This window comes from Perissodus microlepis, chromosome 17 (assembly GCF_051167445.1).
Source record: "Perissodus microlepis isolate ML-2025 ecotype Zambia chromosome 17, ASM5116744v1, whole genome shotgun sequence".
NCBI classification, from domain to species: Eukaryota; Metazoa; Chordata; class Actinopteri; order Cichliformes; family Cichlidae; genus Perissodus; species Perissodus microlepis.
The window spans coordinates 23,967,944-23,986,477 of record NC_140477.1 but is presented as its reverse complement, the minus strand read 5'-3'; the positions used below and the strand labels follow the sequence as shown (position 1 = coordinate 23,986,477).

At 39.0% G+C, this 18,534-nt stretch overlaps 1 protein-coding gene across 1 annotated transcript in view; it reads left to right on the top strand.

Annotated features, from left to right (window-relative positions):
• The first annotated feature begins 6,253 nt into the window (after positions 1 to 6,253).
• The window catches only part of nfic (nuclear factor I/C), a 53,131-nt gene continuing 40,850 nt past the window's right edge, over positions 6,254 to 18,534 (top strand). The window contains exon 1 of the mRNA XM_084910884.1: positions 6,254 to 7,171. Within this exon, the coding sequence (XP_084767010.1) occupies positions 7,076 to 7,171 (96 nt within the window). The 5' untranslated portion in view covers positions 6,254 to 7,075. The remainder of the gene's footprint in view (positions 7,172 to 18,534) is intronic.

Here is an 18,534-nt window from a genome sequence, read left to right as displayed (position 1 = left end):
TTCGCACTGCCGAGTCTATCCAGTCTTTTAAATTACGTCTTAAAACTTATTTTTTTACTTTGGCTTTTGATTCTGTATAGTTGGCTGTTTTAGCTTGTTGCGTTGTTACCTATTGTTTGTTGTCCTCTTTTATTGTTTGTTTTAACTGTCTCATGTTTTTATTGACTGTGAAGCACTATGGTCAACACTGTTGTTTTAATATGTGCTATACAAATAAATTTTGATTTGATTTGATTTGATTTTTTCTGCAGGGAGGATGGTTATGACGAGCCAGCACTGGCGGATGGAGCTGAAATTCATCAAACCAGTCTGTAGCTGTTCATGACCAACTGAAGAGCACGATTCTGCTAAATCACACTCACTCACTTGTTTTTATTTAATAAAGTTATCATGGTCATATTTAGTGAATGTTGCTATAAACCGAGTTTTTAAGTTGATGGTTTAGCAAATATCAGAAAATATCATCAAAGACAAAAAGCGTTTCTGCACTTTTTCTCGCAAAACATGTCTGTGAGCTAAATAAAGAGTTGCTGTATTTTCCAGCGAGAGGAAAAAAAATTCATGTGCAAAACTGACAGATGGAGAAAGATGTAAGAAAGACAGGAAACGGGAGGAAGATGAGATTATTTGCAAAGCCAAGAACTGTTCTGGAAAACTGGAAATTTAAATCCTACATGTAGTGTCTTAATTCATTTTAGAGTTATTTTATATCAAATATTTGATCAATATAGAATCTGTTGCTGAATTATAAATTATGTTAAACATTTTACAAAACAAATTAAGTTTTGATTTTTGTTGTATTTGCAACATCAGGCATTTATTTACATTTTGCTCTTTAAAAATAAATGTTGCAATTTACTTTGGGTTTTTTTCTTTGCAAATAAAATAAAATCAAATATGATATATTTAGTTTTAAAGGTTATGTTTACAATGATGCACTAGGTCTGGTTGGTTACTGGTTTATTGGTTAACCAGAGCTACTGGAGCTCACACCTGACCTACCAAATCCCTCTGCCTCATATGTTAATCAAGAATAAATGAAAGAAGAAGAAGTGGTGTGATTATGTTTTTTTTTTTCCCAATATCCTGTCGTCTTTTTATTTTTTATGCATCCCTACATAAAGCTGTGCTTTTAAATAATTTGTATCCTTCATAAATGTATTTGAGCAAATATATGCATGTTGATCAAGAATCAAAAAATGATGGAAACTAAACTTGTCTGTTAGTAAAACTTACACAGTATTTGGGAAGAAGGACATCATACCAACAGTCAGATCTGGTGATTGTGTCATGGTTGTGGGTTGCTTTGCTGCTTCGGGACGACTTGCTGTGAATAATGGAACCATGAATTCTGCTCTTTACCAGGAAATCCCAAAGGAGAATATCTGGGCTTCAGTTCATGCCCTGAAGCTTAAGAGCAAGACAATGATTCAAAATACACCAGCAAGTCAATCTCCAAAAGACTCCAACGTGACTAAATAAAAACATTTTGGCAAAGAATAGTGGTTCCGCATTTTTCCAAAATAATGTGAAAGACTCATCGCCAGTTAGCACAAATGCTTAATTACAGTTTCTGCTTTTTGCTGCCAAAGGTGGCACAAAACATTATTAGATTTAGGGGCAAGTACTTTTTCACAGCACTGTATGTGTGTTAATGTCAATGTCAGCAACATACCCGACATCCCTAAATACAGCAATTTAAAAAAAATTAATGGAAAAAACCCCCAACAACAAATAAAATAAGTCTCTTTCCAGCAATTATGCCACTGACATATAAACAAGCCTCATCCACAGGAAAAAAAAAACACTTTTGTACAGAAATGCGATTGCAGATGGACATACAAGTATATGTAGGAAGGTAAACTCAAAAAGTTACTGTAGAGAAGCTGAATCTGTTAAAGGTTGTTAACCAGTAACTTCAGCTAAACCACAGCAGTGAGCTTCCTGTTCCTACTGCAAACTCAGTTATTCATGCAGCGCTGTCATCTATGCACATTATAATCTCTATATCTCTAATCCATAAAGAACTATTTTTATTCACTATCAATCCATCTATCGACAGGACTCTGAAACGTCTCTTTTCTTTGAACCGCTCCCTCCTTATCACAGTCACCATAGTGGAAAAAGAGTGGTAAGAGGGCACAATGGTGGCAGGAGTGGACCAGTGGGAGCTAAAAATGCTACAGATATAAATACATTTAACACCTTTTGAGCCATGCTATTCAAAAGATAACCAAACAACATATTATTCCAAATTCAGTGTTGTGGATGCTGGCAGATCCCCCCAGAGAGGAAGAGGAAGAGTTGTTTGAAAACCTTCAGGTATTGGTAAAATTGGGCCTCGAGGCCCGGTGTCCTGCTGGATCCATCACAGCTGATTCAAACGGCTAAATTACCTCCTCAACATGTCTTGAACTAATGAACTAATCATTTGATTCAGGTGTGTAGACCCAGAGTACCATTTAAAACCTGCAGGACACCGGCACTCGAGTCCTGGAGTTGGCCAAGCCTGATCTAGAGTAATGTTGTTTAAAGCAGCACTGGAAACATCCAGCAGGTGGTGCCAAAACATTTAAGCATTTTATAAGCTGTTAAATGGCTTCAGAGATCAAGAGCCCCATTGCCCTACATCTGTGTATCACGTACTGCTGCCCACTGTGCTTCATGAGCGCTGTTTTCCACTCTAGCTTGCTTAAGAGCTGGAATCACTGTCCTGAAGTGACCGTTTAATAGCAAATTTGTATTTACTTTAATAACTTAATAAGTTCCCCGTGATAACATCTGGTATGTGTATAAATCAACCCATCATCTTCTATTCATCCATTTCAGGGTTGGGGGGACAGGAGCCTATCCCAGCTGTCACAGGGCAAGAGGCAAGGTTGACCTTGGGAAGTTGCTAGCCCGTTGCATGCATGTCTTTGAGAAGAAGATAGATGGACATAACCTGGTAGACATGGGGGAAACAGACAAACTCCACAGAGAAAAGCCCCAGCCTGGATTTGAACCCAGAACCGTCCTGCTGAGTGCTAACCACCACACCAACATGCCACCCCACTGAATAAATAAATCAAAAACTGTCTGAACTTCACAAACTACAGTGCATGTGTATAGCCACTTCAGTTTCTGCTCAAATACAACCAAATATAAATCAAATATGTTTAATATATATCTATTAAATAAAATATATATCAATATTTTTGTTGTTTCTCTAGGCAGACGGCTGCCCCTCCCTGAACCTGGTCATGCTGAAGGTTCTTATAAAGTGTTTACTCACAGGAGATCATCAGATTGTTGTTGGGGTGCTTTCTGTTTTAATTCAGTGTTCTTATATAAATGTATAAAGCACATTGAGATGAATGGTGCTGTGAATTGGAGCTACATAAATAAAACCAAATTGAATTGTGTATCCCAGCTATGCTGATTATATATAAGTATCGTGTTTAATGTGAATCATAAGATTACATTTTGTTGGACAACGATCATGAATGCAAGAAAGTAGAGCAGATTTTGAAGTCAAGAAAAGAGAGGCTGTTCTGCTCTGTCATTCAGTAAGTGTGAGGTCTGTTCCGGGGTTTGGGTACTGGACTGTGTGTGTGTGTGTGTGTGTGTGCTTATTCTGACCTGTAATTTACTCCCTTTATGTCCTGTTGTTTTTGTGGACCAACAGTGCTGTGTTTATGCCTGATTTGCTGCATGTTTACACCTCTGAGGGAGGTTAATTGTCTAATTAAGTGAGGGGGTGGAACCTTAGAGATGATTGATTGAACTAGTAATTACAAAATTGTGTTTTAAATTTATGTGCATGTGTGTGGTGAGAGGTGGGCTGTTTCATACTGCTAAACCCTCAGTAAGTTTTCATCCTCTCTAGTATTTAAAGCAGTATTTAGGCATTTAAAGGGAAAAACTACTAAAAAGACCAGGGAAGAACAATAGTACCCTAAATAATAATGCCAGTTTAAGGCAAGACTAAAACAGCAGTTTGACATTTGGTGGAGGAGTATTGACCTTTTCGTCAGTGGGCTGTGGTTGGCCTGATCTGGAGACCTCAAGCCCTCAGCTGTAAGGCTATAACTCTATGGGCTGACATAGACACTAAGTCAACCGCACTGTCACCACACCCTGAAAAACCACCCGTCCTCTAGACAAGGCAGCTCAGCAAAGGGCAGAGGTAGTACTGTAAATTGGTTAATTTACTTTAAAAGAAAATTGCAAAATCTTTTGAATACCCTGTGAAGGAAGTATGATTCGAAATGACATCTATCTATCTATCTATCTATCTATCTATCTATCTATCTATCTATCTATCTATCTATCTATCTATCTATCTATCTATCTATCTATCTATCTATCTATCTATCTATCTATCTATCTATCTATCTATCTATCGAGACTGTGTGTGTGGTTGTAGGTGGGTGGGTGAGTGGCTGGGTACATTTAACCAAAACAGCAATTTTACTATTAGTTTTTTTCTGCTAAAACTGGTCTGTAGAGTTGTTGCAGCCCCCAGGTCTCCAAAATGGTTAGACCCCATGCTCCTGGGAAGCCAGAAGCATTCGGTTGAGGTACAATACCGAGCAGTTCAGTTTGGCTCATTTATTTTTAATTGACATAACATTAGTTCATCAGCAGTCATCTCAAGATCAGCTATAAAGTAAGATAAAGAAAATAGACAAACTCTTATGAGGATGAAGTTCCTTTAACAGGAAGAAGACCTGTAAAGCGCTTTGGGTGCCTTGAAAAGCGCTATATAAATCCAATCCATTATTATTATCATTATAAAGGGCTTTTCCACAATTGGTTGGACAGATAAAAAAGAAATGACAAATATAGAGACAAACAACTAGCAAGCGTGGCAACACAAAAGCACAGGGGAGAGCAGATCAAGACTATTAACACCTAAATGCACATAAATTCCTAAAGGGACAAAAATGCATGGGTGGTGAAAAGAGGGGAGTGGAGTAGGAAAACTAATAGTATGGTTTGAATGAACGCTTCAGAAACTGGCCCACGTACACTGGCCTTAGTGTACTGGAATCAAAGCTTCAAAGCCTGAGGGTCTGCTGACTCACCTGGTTACTTGGGTATTGGCCAAAGCTATGTCCATCTGACTCGATACACACGTCCTCTTTCTTATCAGGGTTGCAGCCCATCCCATCTATGATAGGGCGAGGGATGGGGTACACCCTGCTAACACAGAGAGGCAGACAACCATTCACACCTATGGTTATTTAGAATCACCAGTTAACCTAACCTCACCAACTGCATGTATTTGGACTGTGGGAGGAAACCAGAGAACCTGGATAGCCTACACAAACACGGGGAGAACATGCAAACTCCACAGCAAGGTGGTGGAGTCGAACGCAAGACTTTTTTGCTGTGAGGCACCAGATTCTTCCCGTGGTCCTGGCGTATAATTTTAACACGTTTTGTCATGCTGACAGAGGAGACACAGAGCAGAATGGGCAGGTGTGAGTTTCCAGCACAACAATCATAACAGAAAACTCACATACTACAAAACAATAGAATCAGAGCAAATTTAGGAGCAATTATATAGTTGTGAATTCCCAAATATTTAGGGTATTAACAATCTCAGTATTCGCAGTATTAGTATCCATTTTTTCTTAAGCTTCTCAGAGTCACGTATCATCTTTTCTTCTCACCTTGAGTTTTATAATTTGATTGTGGAATAACTCGAAAGTGTCTCTTCCTAACATAAGAGAGATTTGAAATGATAGGACATTAGAGAATTTCACGTTTCCATGAACCACTGAAGAAGTTAGACTTAAGGATCCCTGTACCAGCCCGTGCTGCTGTGGGGGTGTTGGATAAAAAGAGAGCGAGCGAGTGAGAGACAGAGAAAGGTCAGTGCATTTTTTCAAAATGAGCACTGAGTCACAGTGGACATCTCGACCTAAAGGGTTTTTGGCTCATTTTTGTTTTATTTGCACATTAGTGTTTTTTAAAGCAACGTGTGTATGTTTTTGTACATGTATGTGATTAGACAGCTGGCAACAAGCATCTGATGTATGTGTGTACCCGCATGTGTGTCTACTAGTTCTTAATCCGCCTCTTCAAAGTGACAGCCCACTCAGTGGAATAAAGAAAGGGGGTGGCTGGCTTGTCGGTTTGGTTGTTGGCTGCTGTTTTTCCTCCACTTTAAAATTGTCAGAAAGAATGGAGCTTGATTGAACTTTTTGAATGGGACTCTCTGTAGAGATACTGCTGACAGGTGCTGAAAGGACCTGGAAAAACAATACAGGAATATATTCAGTACTTACAAATAACTAATGCCTATTTATTTTGATTTTCCAAAATGAAGAGACTGTCAGGAGCCACATGAGGGAATGATCAGGGGAAGCATAACTGACAAGAGAACAATATCACGTTGAGTTTTGTTTGGAGTTCAAATTTTGAGGTTTTCCTCGAGGCTGTGGGGGGACAGAATGTGACAGGTAAGCAGCTCGGCTTTTGTATGAAGAAAGAAATGCAAGAAGCTGACGACTGGAAATGGACCATGGTGGAGTGGGACTTTTGAAATTCTCTGCCTGATAGTTTTTGGATTTAGTGGGAGTCCAGTGGGACAGAGAGGAGAAACGGTGCTGGATCAGGGTTCCTATATAGTTCAAGGCTGTTTTTTTGTGCTTTTATAATGTAGGCTTTATTTAAAACTGCACTAAATATAACTAACTTTTTGTTTTTCGGAGGCTTGACTGATTTGTTGAGCAAGGAGAATATATCATACACAAGCAATACAAAGTGTCGACACATGTCAGAGGATTCTTGAATATGTCAAATGTACATTAATCTTCGTTGCACTGGAAACCAAACATCGAAGCCCTTCATTTTAGATACTGGACGGTTTGGGCATTAGTTTGCCACTTGCTTCTTGCTCTGTTCTTCTCAGGAACTTTGTATAAAGACCCAGAGCTGAACTACAACAACACAGGACTGCATCCGAAAAAGGCTGAGAAATACAGACAAAAGCACGGGAAGCGCAGCTCATCACTTATCATCGAGTCCTCTGTTTTCTTCAAAAGCCATGAACTGATGGTTTGATTGCTCCCTTTCTGTTGTCATGGCAATGTCATCTGCACCAGGAGGATGCGGTGAAGCAGACAGCTCGGTGAAGTGGCAGTTGTGTTATGATGTCAGTGCCAAGACATGGTGGATGGTGAGTACAATAATAATGAGCACTATGGTGCTAATCTGTTTTTATTTTATTTGTCAGATTTATGACTTTGGTATTTTAATTTTAATTTCAATATAAAATAAAGTTGGAGTTTTTTCCCCACAGAAAAAGCAACAACACTAACAGCTTGCACAGGATTCATTCCTCCTTAAACAAACTTTGGATCTTAATTATGAATTATGAGGGATGAACGTACAGCAGATTGCTGTTCGGCTCTGCCCTTCAGTGAGTGTGAGGTCTGCGCTGGAGTTTGGGTGCTGAACTATGTGTGTGTGTGTGTGTGTGTGTGATAAAGAGAGCGAGAGACAGAGGGCTTGTTGTTCTCTAATCCCTTTTCTGTTTCCACATTGTTTATGAGATGAGTCAGAATAAGAGCTCATGTTTTATGATGAATCACGTTATAATCATATGGCATTAAATTTGCGTGTCATTCTGCCCTCTTGTTTATATTCAGTCAAATGTGCTGAACACACCATATATTATAAAAAATGACTAAGATCATTTTTGTCCATTATCTTGGTACTTTAATGTTACTTAATGTCACTTATTTTGATATTTTTTTGTAGTTTGAGGCTTTTTTAAAATAATGTTGTGCTTCATGTGCCTTTTGGATTTGTTCAGATTAGATCAGGAAGTATTAAAGACATGGCTAGCATTCAGGGTTTCTACACTTTAATACTGCAGAGATGTGGATATTGTATTGTTTTTACTGTGTGACATGACAAAACAAAACAAAAGCATGATAATTGTAGTATTTACTCTGCTTCCAGTGTTTTCTTATACCTCCATCTTATTTGTATTTAAACAACTTACTGGGTGGCAAGTGGTGTGTAGGAGGTCAGCTGGCAGTAATAATCTTTGTAAGAAGGGAAGAAGAGGAGTGGTCGCGGAGCAAGGGCGATAGCACGAGAAGCCTCGAAAACAGACCCAGACAGACAGATGAAAACTATTAAAGAGCGTTCTTTCACGTCTGTCACATACTGCAACTTATGTTGTACCAACAGTGTATAAAATAGTAAATGGAAGGAACAGATTTAAAAAAAATTTTTGTTTATCTGCCCAGAGATTTGCACATGCATTGAAGGTAACTGTGCTCTAAATGCAGAAATGCAACAAAACATAAATCCCACGCAAATATGTATCAATCGCATGGAGAGCAAGGTTCAAACCTGTTCTCGTTTACCTCTAAGCAGTGCTCTTGTCAGTTTATTGTAAGTTAAAGTTGTCGCCGTTTCTTCCTTGAAAGATGTCAGGATTATTTCTGATGGAAATGAAAATCTTCCTGTCAGCCAGTTGATTTCTGACTCTTATACATTGGCAATAATTTTTTCAGTTTCTTAATATCCTCAATACATGTCGCAGTCAGTTTGGGATTTATACTTTTCAAGAAATTGTTTGTCGGATTTGGGGTTTTGCGCAGGATAGTCAGGCACAGTTATATCAAAGTGGAATTACAAGAACCCTGCTGAGTTGCACCCAAATGGGCCAACTTCAAATTTGGCTTATGCTGTATAAAGAGAGACCTAGATACAGTGTGTCCATCAAATATATCATAAATAAGAGAGTCGGTTGTTTTCTGTTTCTATCATTCACATTACGGCAGTAGTTTTTCAGCTATGCCATGTTAATCTGGATTTTGCTTATTAACGAAATTTAAAAAGTTTGCTTCTTTCAGGTAAAATGTGAATAGATTAAAATTTTACTGCTAACAGAATGTGTTGCAGTTGCTTTTGAAAAACTGAGAAATCTCAAGGCTGAGAAATTTCAAATTTCATTTTGCCTACGACGGTCTGCTCCTGGGCTGAATTTGCTGAGCCAATCAGTTCTTGAAAGAACAGACGTTGTTTTAAATGTTCACAACTTGTAGATAATTGTAAGTTTTATTTCAATAATTTTTCAGTCCATTGCAGATTAATAAGCATCCAAAACCTTTTTCCTAAAGTCTGAAAGAGGTTTTTTTTACACCTTGTCATGTCAGTATAATAGGTTCCACTTTACACTGTCTAAGAAAATTCACCTAGTATCTTTGATCCTAACTTAATAGAACTGCTGATTCTATAAAATTCTATTTATAAAAATTACAAACCCAATTCAAAAAAAGTGGAGTGCTCTATAAAAAAATTTAATGTTATATTAAATTTTATTATAATGTAATGTAATGTATTATAATTTATATATTATAAAATTTTTTTATAATGTTAAGGCCCTCGGGCAGCACTGCTATAAGGCCAGGTATGATTATGTTATGGAAATCAGTGCATGGTCTCAGAAATACTTGCAGAAATCACTGTGTGAACACAGCTCACTGTGCAGGTCAGAGCTCTGTCATGCTCTGAACACAATTCACCACTGAGTGCTGCATCATTCAGTGCTGAAAGGAATACACAACATGTGCTTCAAACAGAAAATATCTTTTTCAGGAAAGGCCTTGCATATTTAGAGACTCGGTCTTCACCGACACGACCAAAAACCAAACCAAAAATCAGAGAAAAATGATTTAAAGATCAAAAATCCCAAAGAAAGAACAGCATAGTATCCACAACGTCATCAACGAGTAAAAATGTGAAATGTGGATTATTAAACACTATCTGGCTCTTCTAAGTCCATGTTAATAAACAATTTAATAGAAGTACTCAATTCTGAAACATACAAGTTAAAGCAGATAATCTGTAAGGTGGGGAGGAAATGAAATCTCACTAATTAAGAAGATCTTTATTTCGCCTGGAGAAATAGTTTATTGCTCTATTTTTTTTTTTTAAAGGAAATTAAGAACAACCCTAGGTTTCTGATAGCACTGCAGCCAGGCTGACAAAGAGTTAGAGCTCTGTTGAACCAAGCATCCCTTTAACCTTAAATTGTCATGATTTCATAAATTTCTTCAAAAATGCAAAATAAACATTAGAGAAAAAATTACTTATAATATTATTATGTACAGCTACTTTCAGTAATATTGTTAATTTTTTTAGACTGTTTCTCTCTGATTGATTTTTCAGTGTTAACTTCAGTAATTACTTCCTCCAATTCATTAACGTGTCTTTTAGACCCCATTCCTGCAAGACTGCTCAGAGAAGTCCTGCCATTAATTAATACTATAATTTTAAATATGATCAGTTTATTCCTATTACTGGGCTAAGTACCACATGCCTATAAGATGGCAGTGATTAAACCATTACTTAAAAACCCATCTGTAGTAGTTGTATGCAGTAGTATGGAAGGCAGAGCATTCAGCTTAAAAGTGAGTTTTTCCTTCCCACTGTTGCTAAAGTGCTTGCTCAGGACTGCTGAGCAACTAGAAGAAGAAGGTGAAGATCAAAACTGAGGCTTGGATGGAGCTATGACTGAGGTGACTGTGAGGTGGAGATGGGGAGGAGGTGGGTTGTATGAATGAGTCTGAAAGGGAAAATGACAGAGAGCAAAGAATTATGCCATGCAAAGTGAAGGCTGATAGGCTCAAAGAAGGCAATTGATTGGACTAGAGTAACAATGGCAGTACTAGGATTGACAGCATGGCAAAGTGGTTGAACAGAAAGTGGCTGAAGAACTGAAAAGCAACCTAACAGAGGAAAGCAGGCAGATGAGGGATTATAGATCTTTCTTATTGAACTTACACAGAAGCTTTGCAATACTGAAAATAATAACATGGGATGTATCTTTGTTGACTTAAAATGCTGTGTGTGTGTGTGTGTGTGGGGGGGGTTGTTACTGTTTTGTTAAATAAAAATTCTAAGCATTGAAAGTTTGAATTGAAATCAGTGATTTTGGAGACTCATAAAAGTCTAACAAATGTCTTGTACTTGTGTAGTTAAATTCTCTCACAGTGATCAAATTGAATGGAAGCCATTGGTGCTTAGCACTTAGAACATCCCCTCTTAATCCTCTGAGCTGCTCCCATTTCTGCAGGAAGTCTTTTTGCTTGCCAGAACTAATTTCTTTTCATTCTTTAAAAGAGCATTAGGAACGCACATATCACTCAAATGGCATCTTAAAGCTTGGGTGAGCAATTCTGATTTTTCACCTACATTAAAGCAAAATTACAATGTAAATTATACACATAAAAAATGGATCTCTGGTTATATATATCTTTTATATTACTTAGTCAGATTGGTATTGCTAAAACATAGGGAATTAGTGTGTGTAAGGTTTAGTTAGAATTTTGCTATCCTTTAAAACTATATTGTTAATTTAAAAAAACCCCAACAACCTCATATTGCTGGTTTATTTGCTCATCTTATGCGCTGCATCTCTGTTAACTAGCATGAGTGCATGTGTGTTTATGTATAATGCTCACTGATGTACAGATTAACAGAACAGTGAACTGATGATTCTAAACTGGCCATAGGTGTGAATGTGTGTGTGAATGGTTGTCTATGTGTTATCCCTGCGATAAACTAGTGACCTGTGTACCTCGCCTCTCGTAAGCCAAACCCTACTGGCCTAAAAGTCTTTGTTCTCCTTGTGTACCAAGGGGGAAAATGCATTCAGGGAAAAAAGATTAGGAGTTGTCTTGCAATTGGTTAAATATGTTCAGACAGGAACTTGCATATTCTTTGCTCGATACTGCACAACAATTAATATCGTGGATACTTTGTTCGCAAAAGGTCTTCTAGCAATTGGAACTACATTGAAGAACCAAAGCCATGCTAGCTAAGAGGAGATAAGCAGCTATGAAAAGAGGGTCGGGGAGCATCTCTAATGATTGTCTGGAGGAGGCCTGAACCATCATTCACCAAATAGTTTGACGGCTTGCTCACGGCAAGCAAACTAGCTTATGATCATAAAACATAAGACCATGAGGCCATAAGACAGACTGGACTGTCAGCCAATATCCTTGGGCAACCAAGTTGCTCTCCGATGCATCCATCAGAGTTTGAATGCGTGTGAATGCTACATAGAAAGCACTTTTGCTGGTGTATGTGTGTAAAAGTGCTTTGAGTGCTCAGATAGAGTAGAAAAGCGCTATACAAGAACCAGCCCATTTACCGTTACACTATAACAGTACGGATGGCTTCGACTGTGTCTGGGAAAGCTCCAGAAGATATTTGTAGCAGAAGGCTCATGTCCAGGTTTCCGTGTGACCGAATGCTGAACAAAGAAATGAATGATAGGTGTCATCAGTCATTTCATTGATGTTGCCATCACAAAGGCTCGGATCCAATACAAGTCTGACAGTAAAGTGCTCCATTGACAAGCTAAGAACACCCAATAGTACCAGGACTTCAAAACTTAACCTGGCTGAAGAGCAGTTGGATTGTCCTTTACTAGATGATAGCAGTGAAGAGGAGTATTAGCCACAAGTCAAAACAAGGCTAGTAGCCAGAGACATCCACAGATGGTGGATATCAGAAATGCAGGACTGTGGGCTACAATGACAAGACATACATAAGGTCCAACAAACAGATGTTTCTATTAATATTAATTAGTAAGATGTTTCTCTGCATCACCAAAAGGAAAAAAACATGCTTCCAGGATTATCCCAGGGAAAATATCCAACACACACACACACACACACACACACACACACACACACGCACGCACACACACACACACACACACACACACACACACACACACACACACACACACACACATCACCCTGTGGAGATTAAGCAGTTATAACTAATAGATGGTTTGATTTGCTTTAGTTTATCTTTCATCACTGATAAACAGACATTTTACGATTGTGGGCCTTAAAGAAGAGTGTCAATTTAGCTTGCATTTACAAACTCAACTCTAATTTTTTTTTAAACTTTTTACATTGTGTCCCAACCTTTTTAAAACACAATGATTTTCTAATACTAATCTGTGTCAGGTTGCAGATAACTTTGAAGCTGATGGCGAGTCAGCAGACTTTCCAGGCTGCAGTTGCCTTGGTTGACCCTCTAAACTATTTACTACTATGCCACATGTATTCTTCACTCTTTTTAGTAGTCTTATTATCTCACATCCTGCCCACTTCATCCCAGCAGGTCCAAGGATTTCATGTCAATACTTAATGACAGTCAGGGTGCCATTGCCTAGCCCAGAGCTTCCCAAAGTGTGGGGCCCGCCCCCTTGGGGGGGGGGGGCGCAGAGCCATTGCAGGGGGGGCGCGGCATGAAAAGGGAGGGGAAAAAAAGAACGCTTGGACACTGCTAGCATAATGGACAGGTTTTTGACGGGGCGCCCACACAAACGCAAAGCAGGAGATGAAGCATCGCTGAATATGTTTCCAAACCAACTTCATTCTAAGCCAAAGACTAGAAAATATGGTGAAGCATGTCTGCCCTTTGGTTTCACCTGCACAAGTGCCAAGGTAGGTCTCCCCTGCAGAACTGGTTTTCCCTGCGTTGGGAGCAGCGCTGGGCTCTCCAAATCACGGGCAAACAGTATCGCACATTCTTGATCTTTAGTTCACAAACACTTGCTGTAATGACTAACTACTCCTGACATTTTGGAGATGTTAGCTCGTTATACAGTAAAGTTACAGCTGGATACAAATAACATCAGGCTGATCCTGCCACGATTTGTTCCCCCTGTCTAAATCACGGACTAACAGTATCCCACAGTTGTTTATGTTTTTGAACCTATTTTGCACAGAGAGGCATTTTTTTGAAAAATGTATTGATAGCAATGTTGAATATTATTACACAGGAAAAAAACAACTACATGTAAAATAATCACATCGTGACGCCTCTGCCTTTCTAAATAGAGGGACAGTAACTGCGTGTGTATATGTAAGGTGTAAAACCCGAAGATATTCAGATTAACAGTATTTTGTCTCTATCTGTCATTCTGCAATTCATCTCATGTAAACAATAACATGGCGCACTGCGTGACGTGAAAAAGGGCACATACCTTTGACGAACTCTGTATTTCTCGTCCACACGTAAACGCAAAAAGGAGTTTTAGAAAAATCTCAGTTTTCGGTGATTCGAAACGCCGTTTACGTGTGGACAAAATGTCCAAACGCATAGAAACAGCTGCGTTTTCAAAAATACCCGTGCAGGTGTGCACGTAGTGTAAAAGAGTTAGTAGTGTATTTTATTACTACCTGTAATTTATTGAAGATTACTTGTATTTGCTTAATTGTTTACTAAATGTTTGACGTGTGAAATAAACCGCAATGGAGTTTGAAAACCACTGGCCTAGCCTGTGGAGGTCTTTTCGTCCATCCATTGGATATTTCCTCCCTAGACCATCACTGACTCATCACCAAATCGCTCATACTGAACGATGTTACAGTCAAGTCAAGTCAAGTCAAGTTTATTTATAAAGCACATTTAAAAACAACCGAGGCTGACCAAAGTGCTGTACAATAAAATACAAATATAAAATACAATAAAACACTAGATTAAAACAATAAGTTAAACCTTGCTAAAGGCCAATGAGAAGAGGTGAGTTTTAAGAGCAGTTTTAAAGGTTCCTAGGCTTGTGGAGAATCTGATGTAAGGAGGTAAACTGGTCCACAGTCTGGGTGCAGCCACAGCAAAAGCCCTCTCTCCCCTAGTCTTTAATCTGTACCTGGGAACATCTAAAAGCATCAGGTCTGCTGACCTCAAAGATCTCCTGGGGCGGTAAATGCTAAGAAGCTCTGCCAGGTAAGGAGGTGCAGTACCGTTAAGAACCTTAAAAACCAGCAGTAAAATTTTAAAATCAATCCTAAAAGCAACTGGGAGCCAGTGGAGAGAGCAGAGGACCGGAGTGATGTGGTCTCTCTTTTTGGAGCCGGTCAGCATGTGAGCAGCAGCGTTCTGCACCAGTTGGAGGCGATGCAGACAGGAACAATCTAAACCAGCATAAAGGGAGTTACAGTAGTCCAGCCGTGAAGTAATAAAAGCATGGACCACCCTTTCTAGATCGTTCCTGGACAGGTAGGACTTGACTTTAGCTAAAATCCGTAGATGATAAAAAGATCCCTTGACTACGGAGCTGATTTGTTTGTCAAATTTAAAAGCACTGTCAAAAGTAACACCGAGGCTCTTAATGGAGGAAGTACATTCGGAAGTTAGGGGTCCCATAAAATCAAGGGAAAGGTTGGGGTCTTTAGGAAGCCCAAACACAATGACTTCAGTTTTTCTTTCATTTAGATGTAGAAAGTTAAGAGCCATCCAAGTCTTAATGTCAGACAAACAGGAGAATAACGGCTGCAGAGAGTCCTTACAGTCTAACCTCAGAGGGAGGTAGATCTGAATGTCATCAGCAAAGGTGTGGAAGGACACATTATGTTTGCGCAGCACATCGCCCAGAGGGAGCAAATACAGAATAAACAGCAGGGGGCCTAGAATGGACCCCTGAGGTACACCACAAGTTAAAGGAGCTCTGGGAGATGACAGTTCACCGAGGTGAACGGAAAAACTCCTGTTATCCAGATAGGACTGGAAAAACTTTAAAACAGTACCTTTCAAACCGACACAGTGTTCTAGGCGGGATAACAGTATGTTGTGATCAACAGTGTCGAAGGCTGCTGTCAGGTCTAAAGTTACTAGGACAGCAGCACAACCAGAGTCTACAGTTAAAAGCAAATCATTAAAAACTCTCAGTAAGGCGGTTTCAGTGCTGTGACGAGCTCTAAAACCAGACTGAAACTTCTCATAGAGACTGTTGTTGTCTAAAAATGACTGGAGCTGCCTGAGGACAACTCGCTCCAGTACTTTGGACAGAAAGGGCAGATTGGAGATGGGCCTATAATTAGAGAGTATAGATGGCAACATAACATTCTCCACACATGCTCTATACCCCTTTCATGTCTGTCACATGTATGCCTATGTCCCAGAATATCCTCCATGCTCTTGAGACTGTGCTGAAAGACACAGCAAACCTTCTGTCAATGGTACATACTGCCAACCTGGAGGAGTTGGACAGGCAGTGCAACTTCTGTAGGGTCCTGGTATGATCTTACAGGTGGTGACAATGACCTTTAACCCTAAACCACCACTATCAACCAAGCTTGTTTGCTTAAAAGTTGATCTCTAACAACGCTTGTCTTCTCATTGTTGCGGTTTTTATTTTGAGGGAGTCATCCAGGATTTCTACATGTTTATAGCTTACCTGACATTTACAGAAAAAAAGTGCTGAAAGTAGCTGTCCAACATGCTGGACTAAAACTGAGGTTCTGGGCGCTGAAAGTCCAGCTGAGCGGTCTTAAAGCAGATAATGAATTCCCCAACATCTGTCCCCTGGATGCTAAGAGAGGCATTAGATAGCCTTCCTAAACACAGCTCCAGAAGGTTAGATGGAGAGTGTGCCCACTAAAAAGCACAGCTGCTTTGATTTACAGTGAAAAGGTAAATACTGCCCTCTAGCAGCAACACAGACACACAAAAAAGATAGGAGGGCATAAAAGACGTACAGCAAGAAAAGATACTGGGCATCAAGTGTGATACTGGGCAGACAATTAAGTCCAATCATACCCATTTGCAATTCTGTGCCTGGTCACTCTGCAGTCATGCAGATCCAGCCTGCGGCCAAAACATCTCATTTTGTCTGCTGACTCCATGAAATTATAAACTGCTAGGGATTATGCAAAGATTACCTTTCCTCTCTGCTTTGTGTTACTGCTATTCATATTTCAGCACTATGACCAACTTTTAAGTTGCGCATGTAAAAAGACCTTCAGGCAGTGAGTTTATGCATCTGTGTGAGTGAACATGTATGCCTCCAGCAGGGGGCACTATGCAGATTGGAGTAAGCTGAGTCAGCAACTACTCTTTTTTTTTTTCTAGGACACACTCATGTATAATGATACCCGTTTGGTCCAATAGTGTGTTATGTGGGAAGATCAGTTATTTAAACACAAAGCAGATCCTAACGTGGATGCTGTTTGAAGCTTACAGAGTCTCTACTGACAACTGAAGACAATTCTAAAAGGAATTTGTCTTCGACTTTTGGCGCATATCAATCATAATTTCCTTGGAGATTAATAAAATATTCTGTTTCTGATTCTGAATAATAATGCAAAAAACATAAAAAATAGGAAAGTGAGAGCAACCATTGTCAAAGAACATATTAGAAAAGATATATAGTAAAGCTACAAGAGAAAAGAATATAAAATCTGCAAAGAATATTTTAAATATGCTTTAAATTATGTAGTTCAACAGTTTGTAAAGTGATGACGAAAATAAGAACCATGAAATATGCATAAGATGTGCAAAGACAACACTTCACAAAAATATGTGTTATTGTGATGTACTAAAATGTATGAATACATTTTAGCAGTACAGGGTATTAGGAGTATAGGAGTATAAGATGCTATAGATCAGCATAATAATTCATAGTGTTGCAGTTTTACAGTTTACAAAGTGATGTCTCACCATGTGTTACCATAGATGAGACTCAAAGAGGATCAAAATGCATGTATCCATTATAGACAGCTGCATTGACTAGAACTCTGAGTCCTATACATAAGCAGTCTGTGTTTCCTTCTTGTAATGTACACAACAATCTGGCCATTAGAGTAGCCAGTAATCACTGGTCATTTACCATATGTAATAAATATATATATATCTACAAGTCTGCACAGTTTAAAATGTTATGACATTTTAACCTTCATTCCTCAGCCTTACTCTAACCCATGTATGCATGGAGTGTGGGAGAAAACCAGAGAACACACGTAGGCATGGGGAGAACATACAAACTCCACACAGAAAGGCCTCAGTCAGCCACAGGATTCAAATCCAACACACTGGCTTCTTCAAAAAGATTTGCCCTGCTGTTGATTCAAATGATTGCTTGGGATTATCTTTAGTTGCCACTATCTGAGCTCACCTTGTGTCATATGGTTTGGAGATGGAACTAATGCTGTTTCACTCTCTCTGAGTGATGGGTTTCATGGTGTTCATTTGTGCTGGGTTATGATGATGATGGATACGTTTCGCATCTGACGCTGGGTCCCTGTATTTAACTTCTGTTCATACCTAAACTTGTTAGTTGCATTTTGTTTTAACAACTTATTTGCCTCACTTCACTTTCTCTCCATCTCCTTTCTTTCTTTTCTTTACTGATAACACAGTTTGCTTCCCTGACGAAAGACACGAGTCGCATTGTCAGTCACCTAGATAAGATATATTAGTTGTGTTGTAAAAGGTCAGCCTAAACAGTTTTCTCTCATTTGTAAGGAACAAAAATATTATCAGAGAGCCAGTCACTCAGCCAATTTGTGTTGGGCAATTTATTTATGATACCACTTACTCAAATAAGAAACTGCAAACCAAAAACCAACTTTTCATTGCAGGCTTCCAAGGTCACCTCCCAGCCCACGTTTTGTGCTTAGAGGTAGCTTCATAAAGATAAAACCTTTAGAGATCCAAGTTTTAAGGGTTACATTGTAACAGGGAACCTGGAAGAAGAACCCAAATGCTGACGAAACA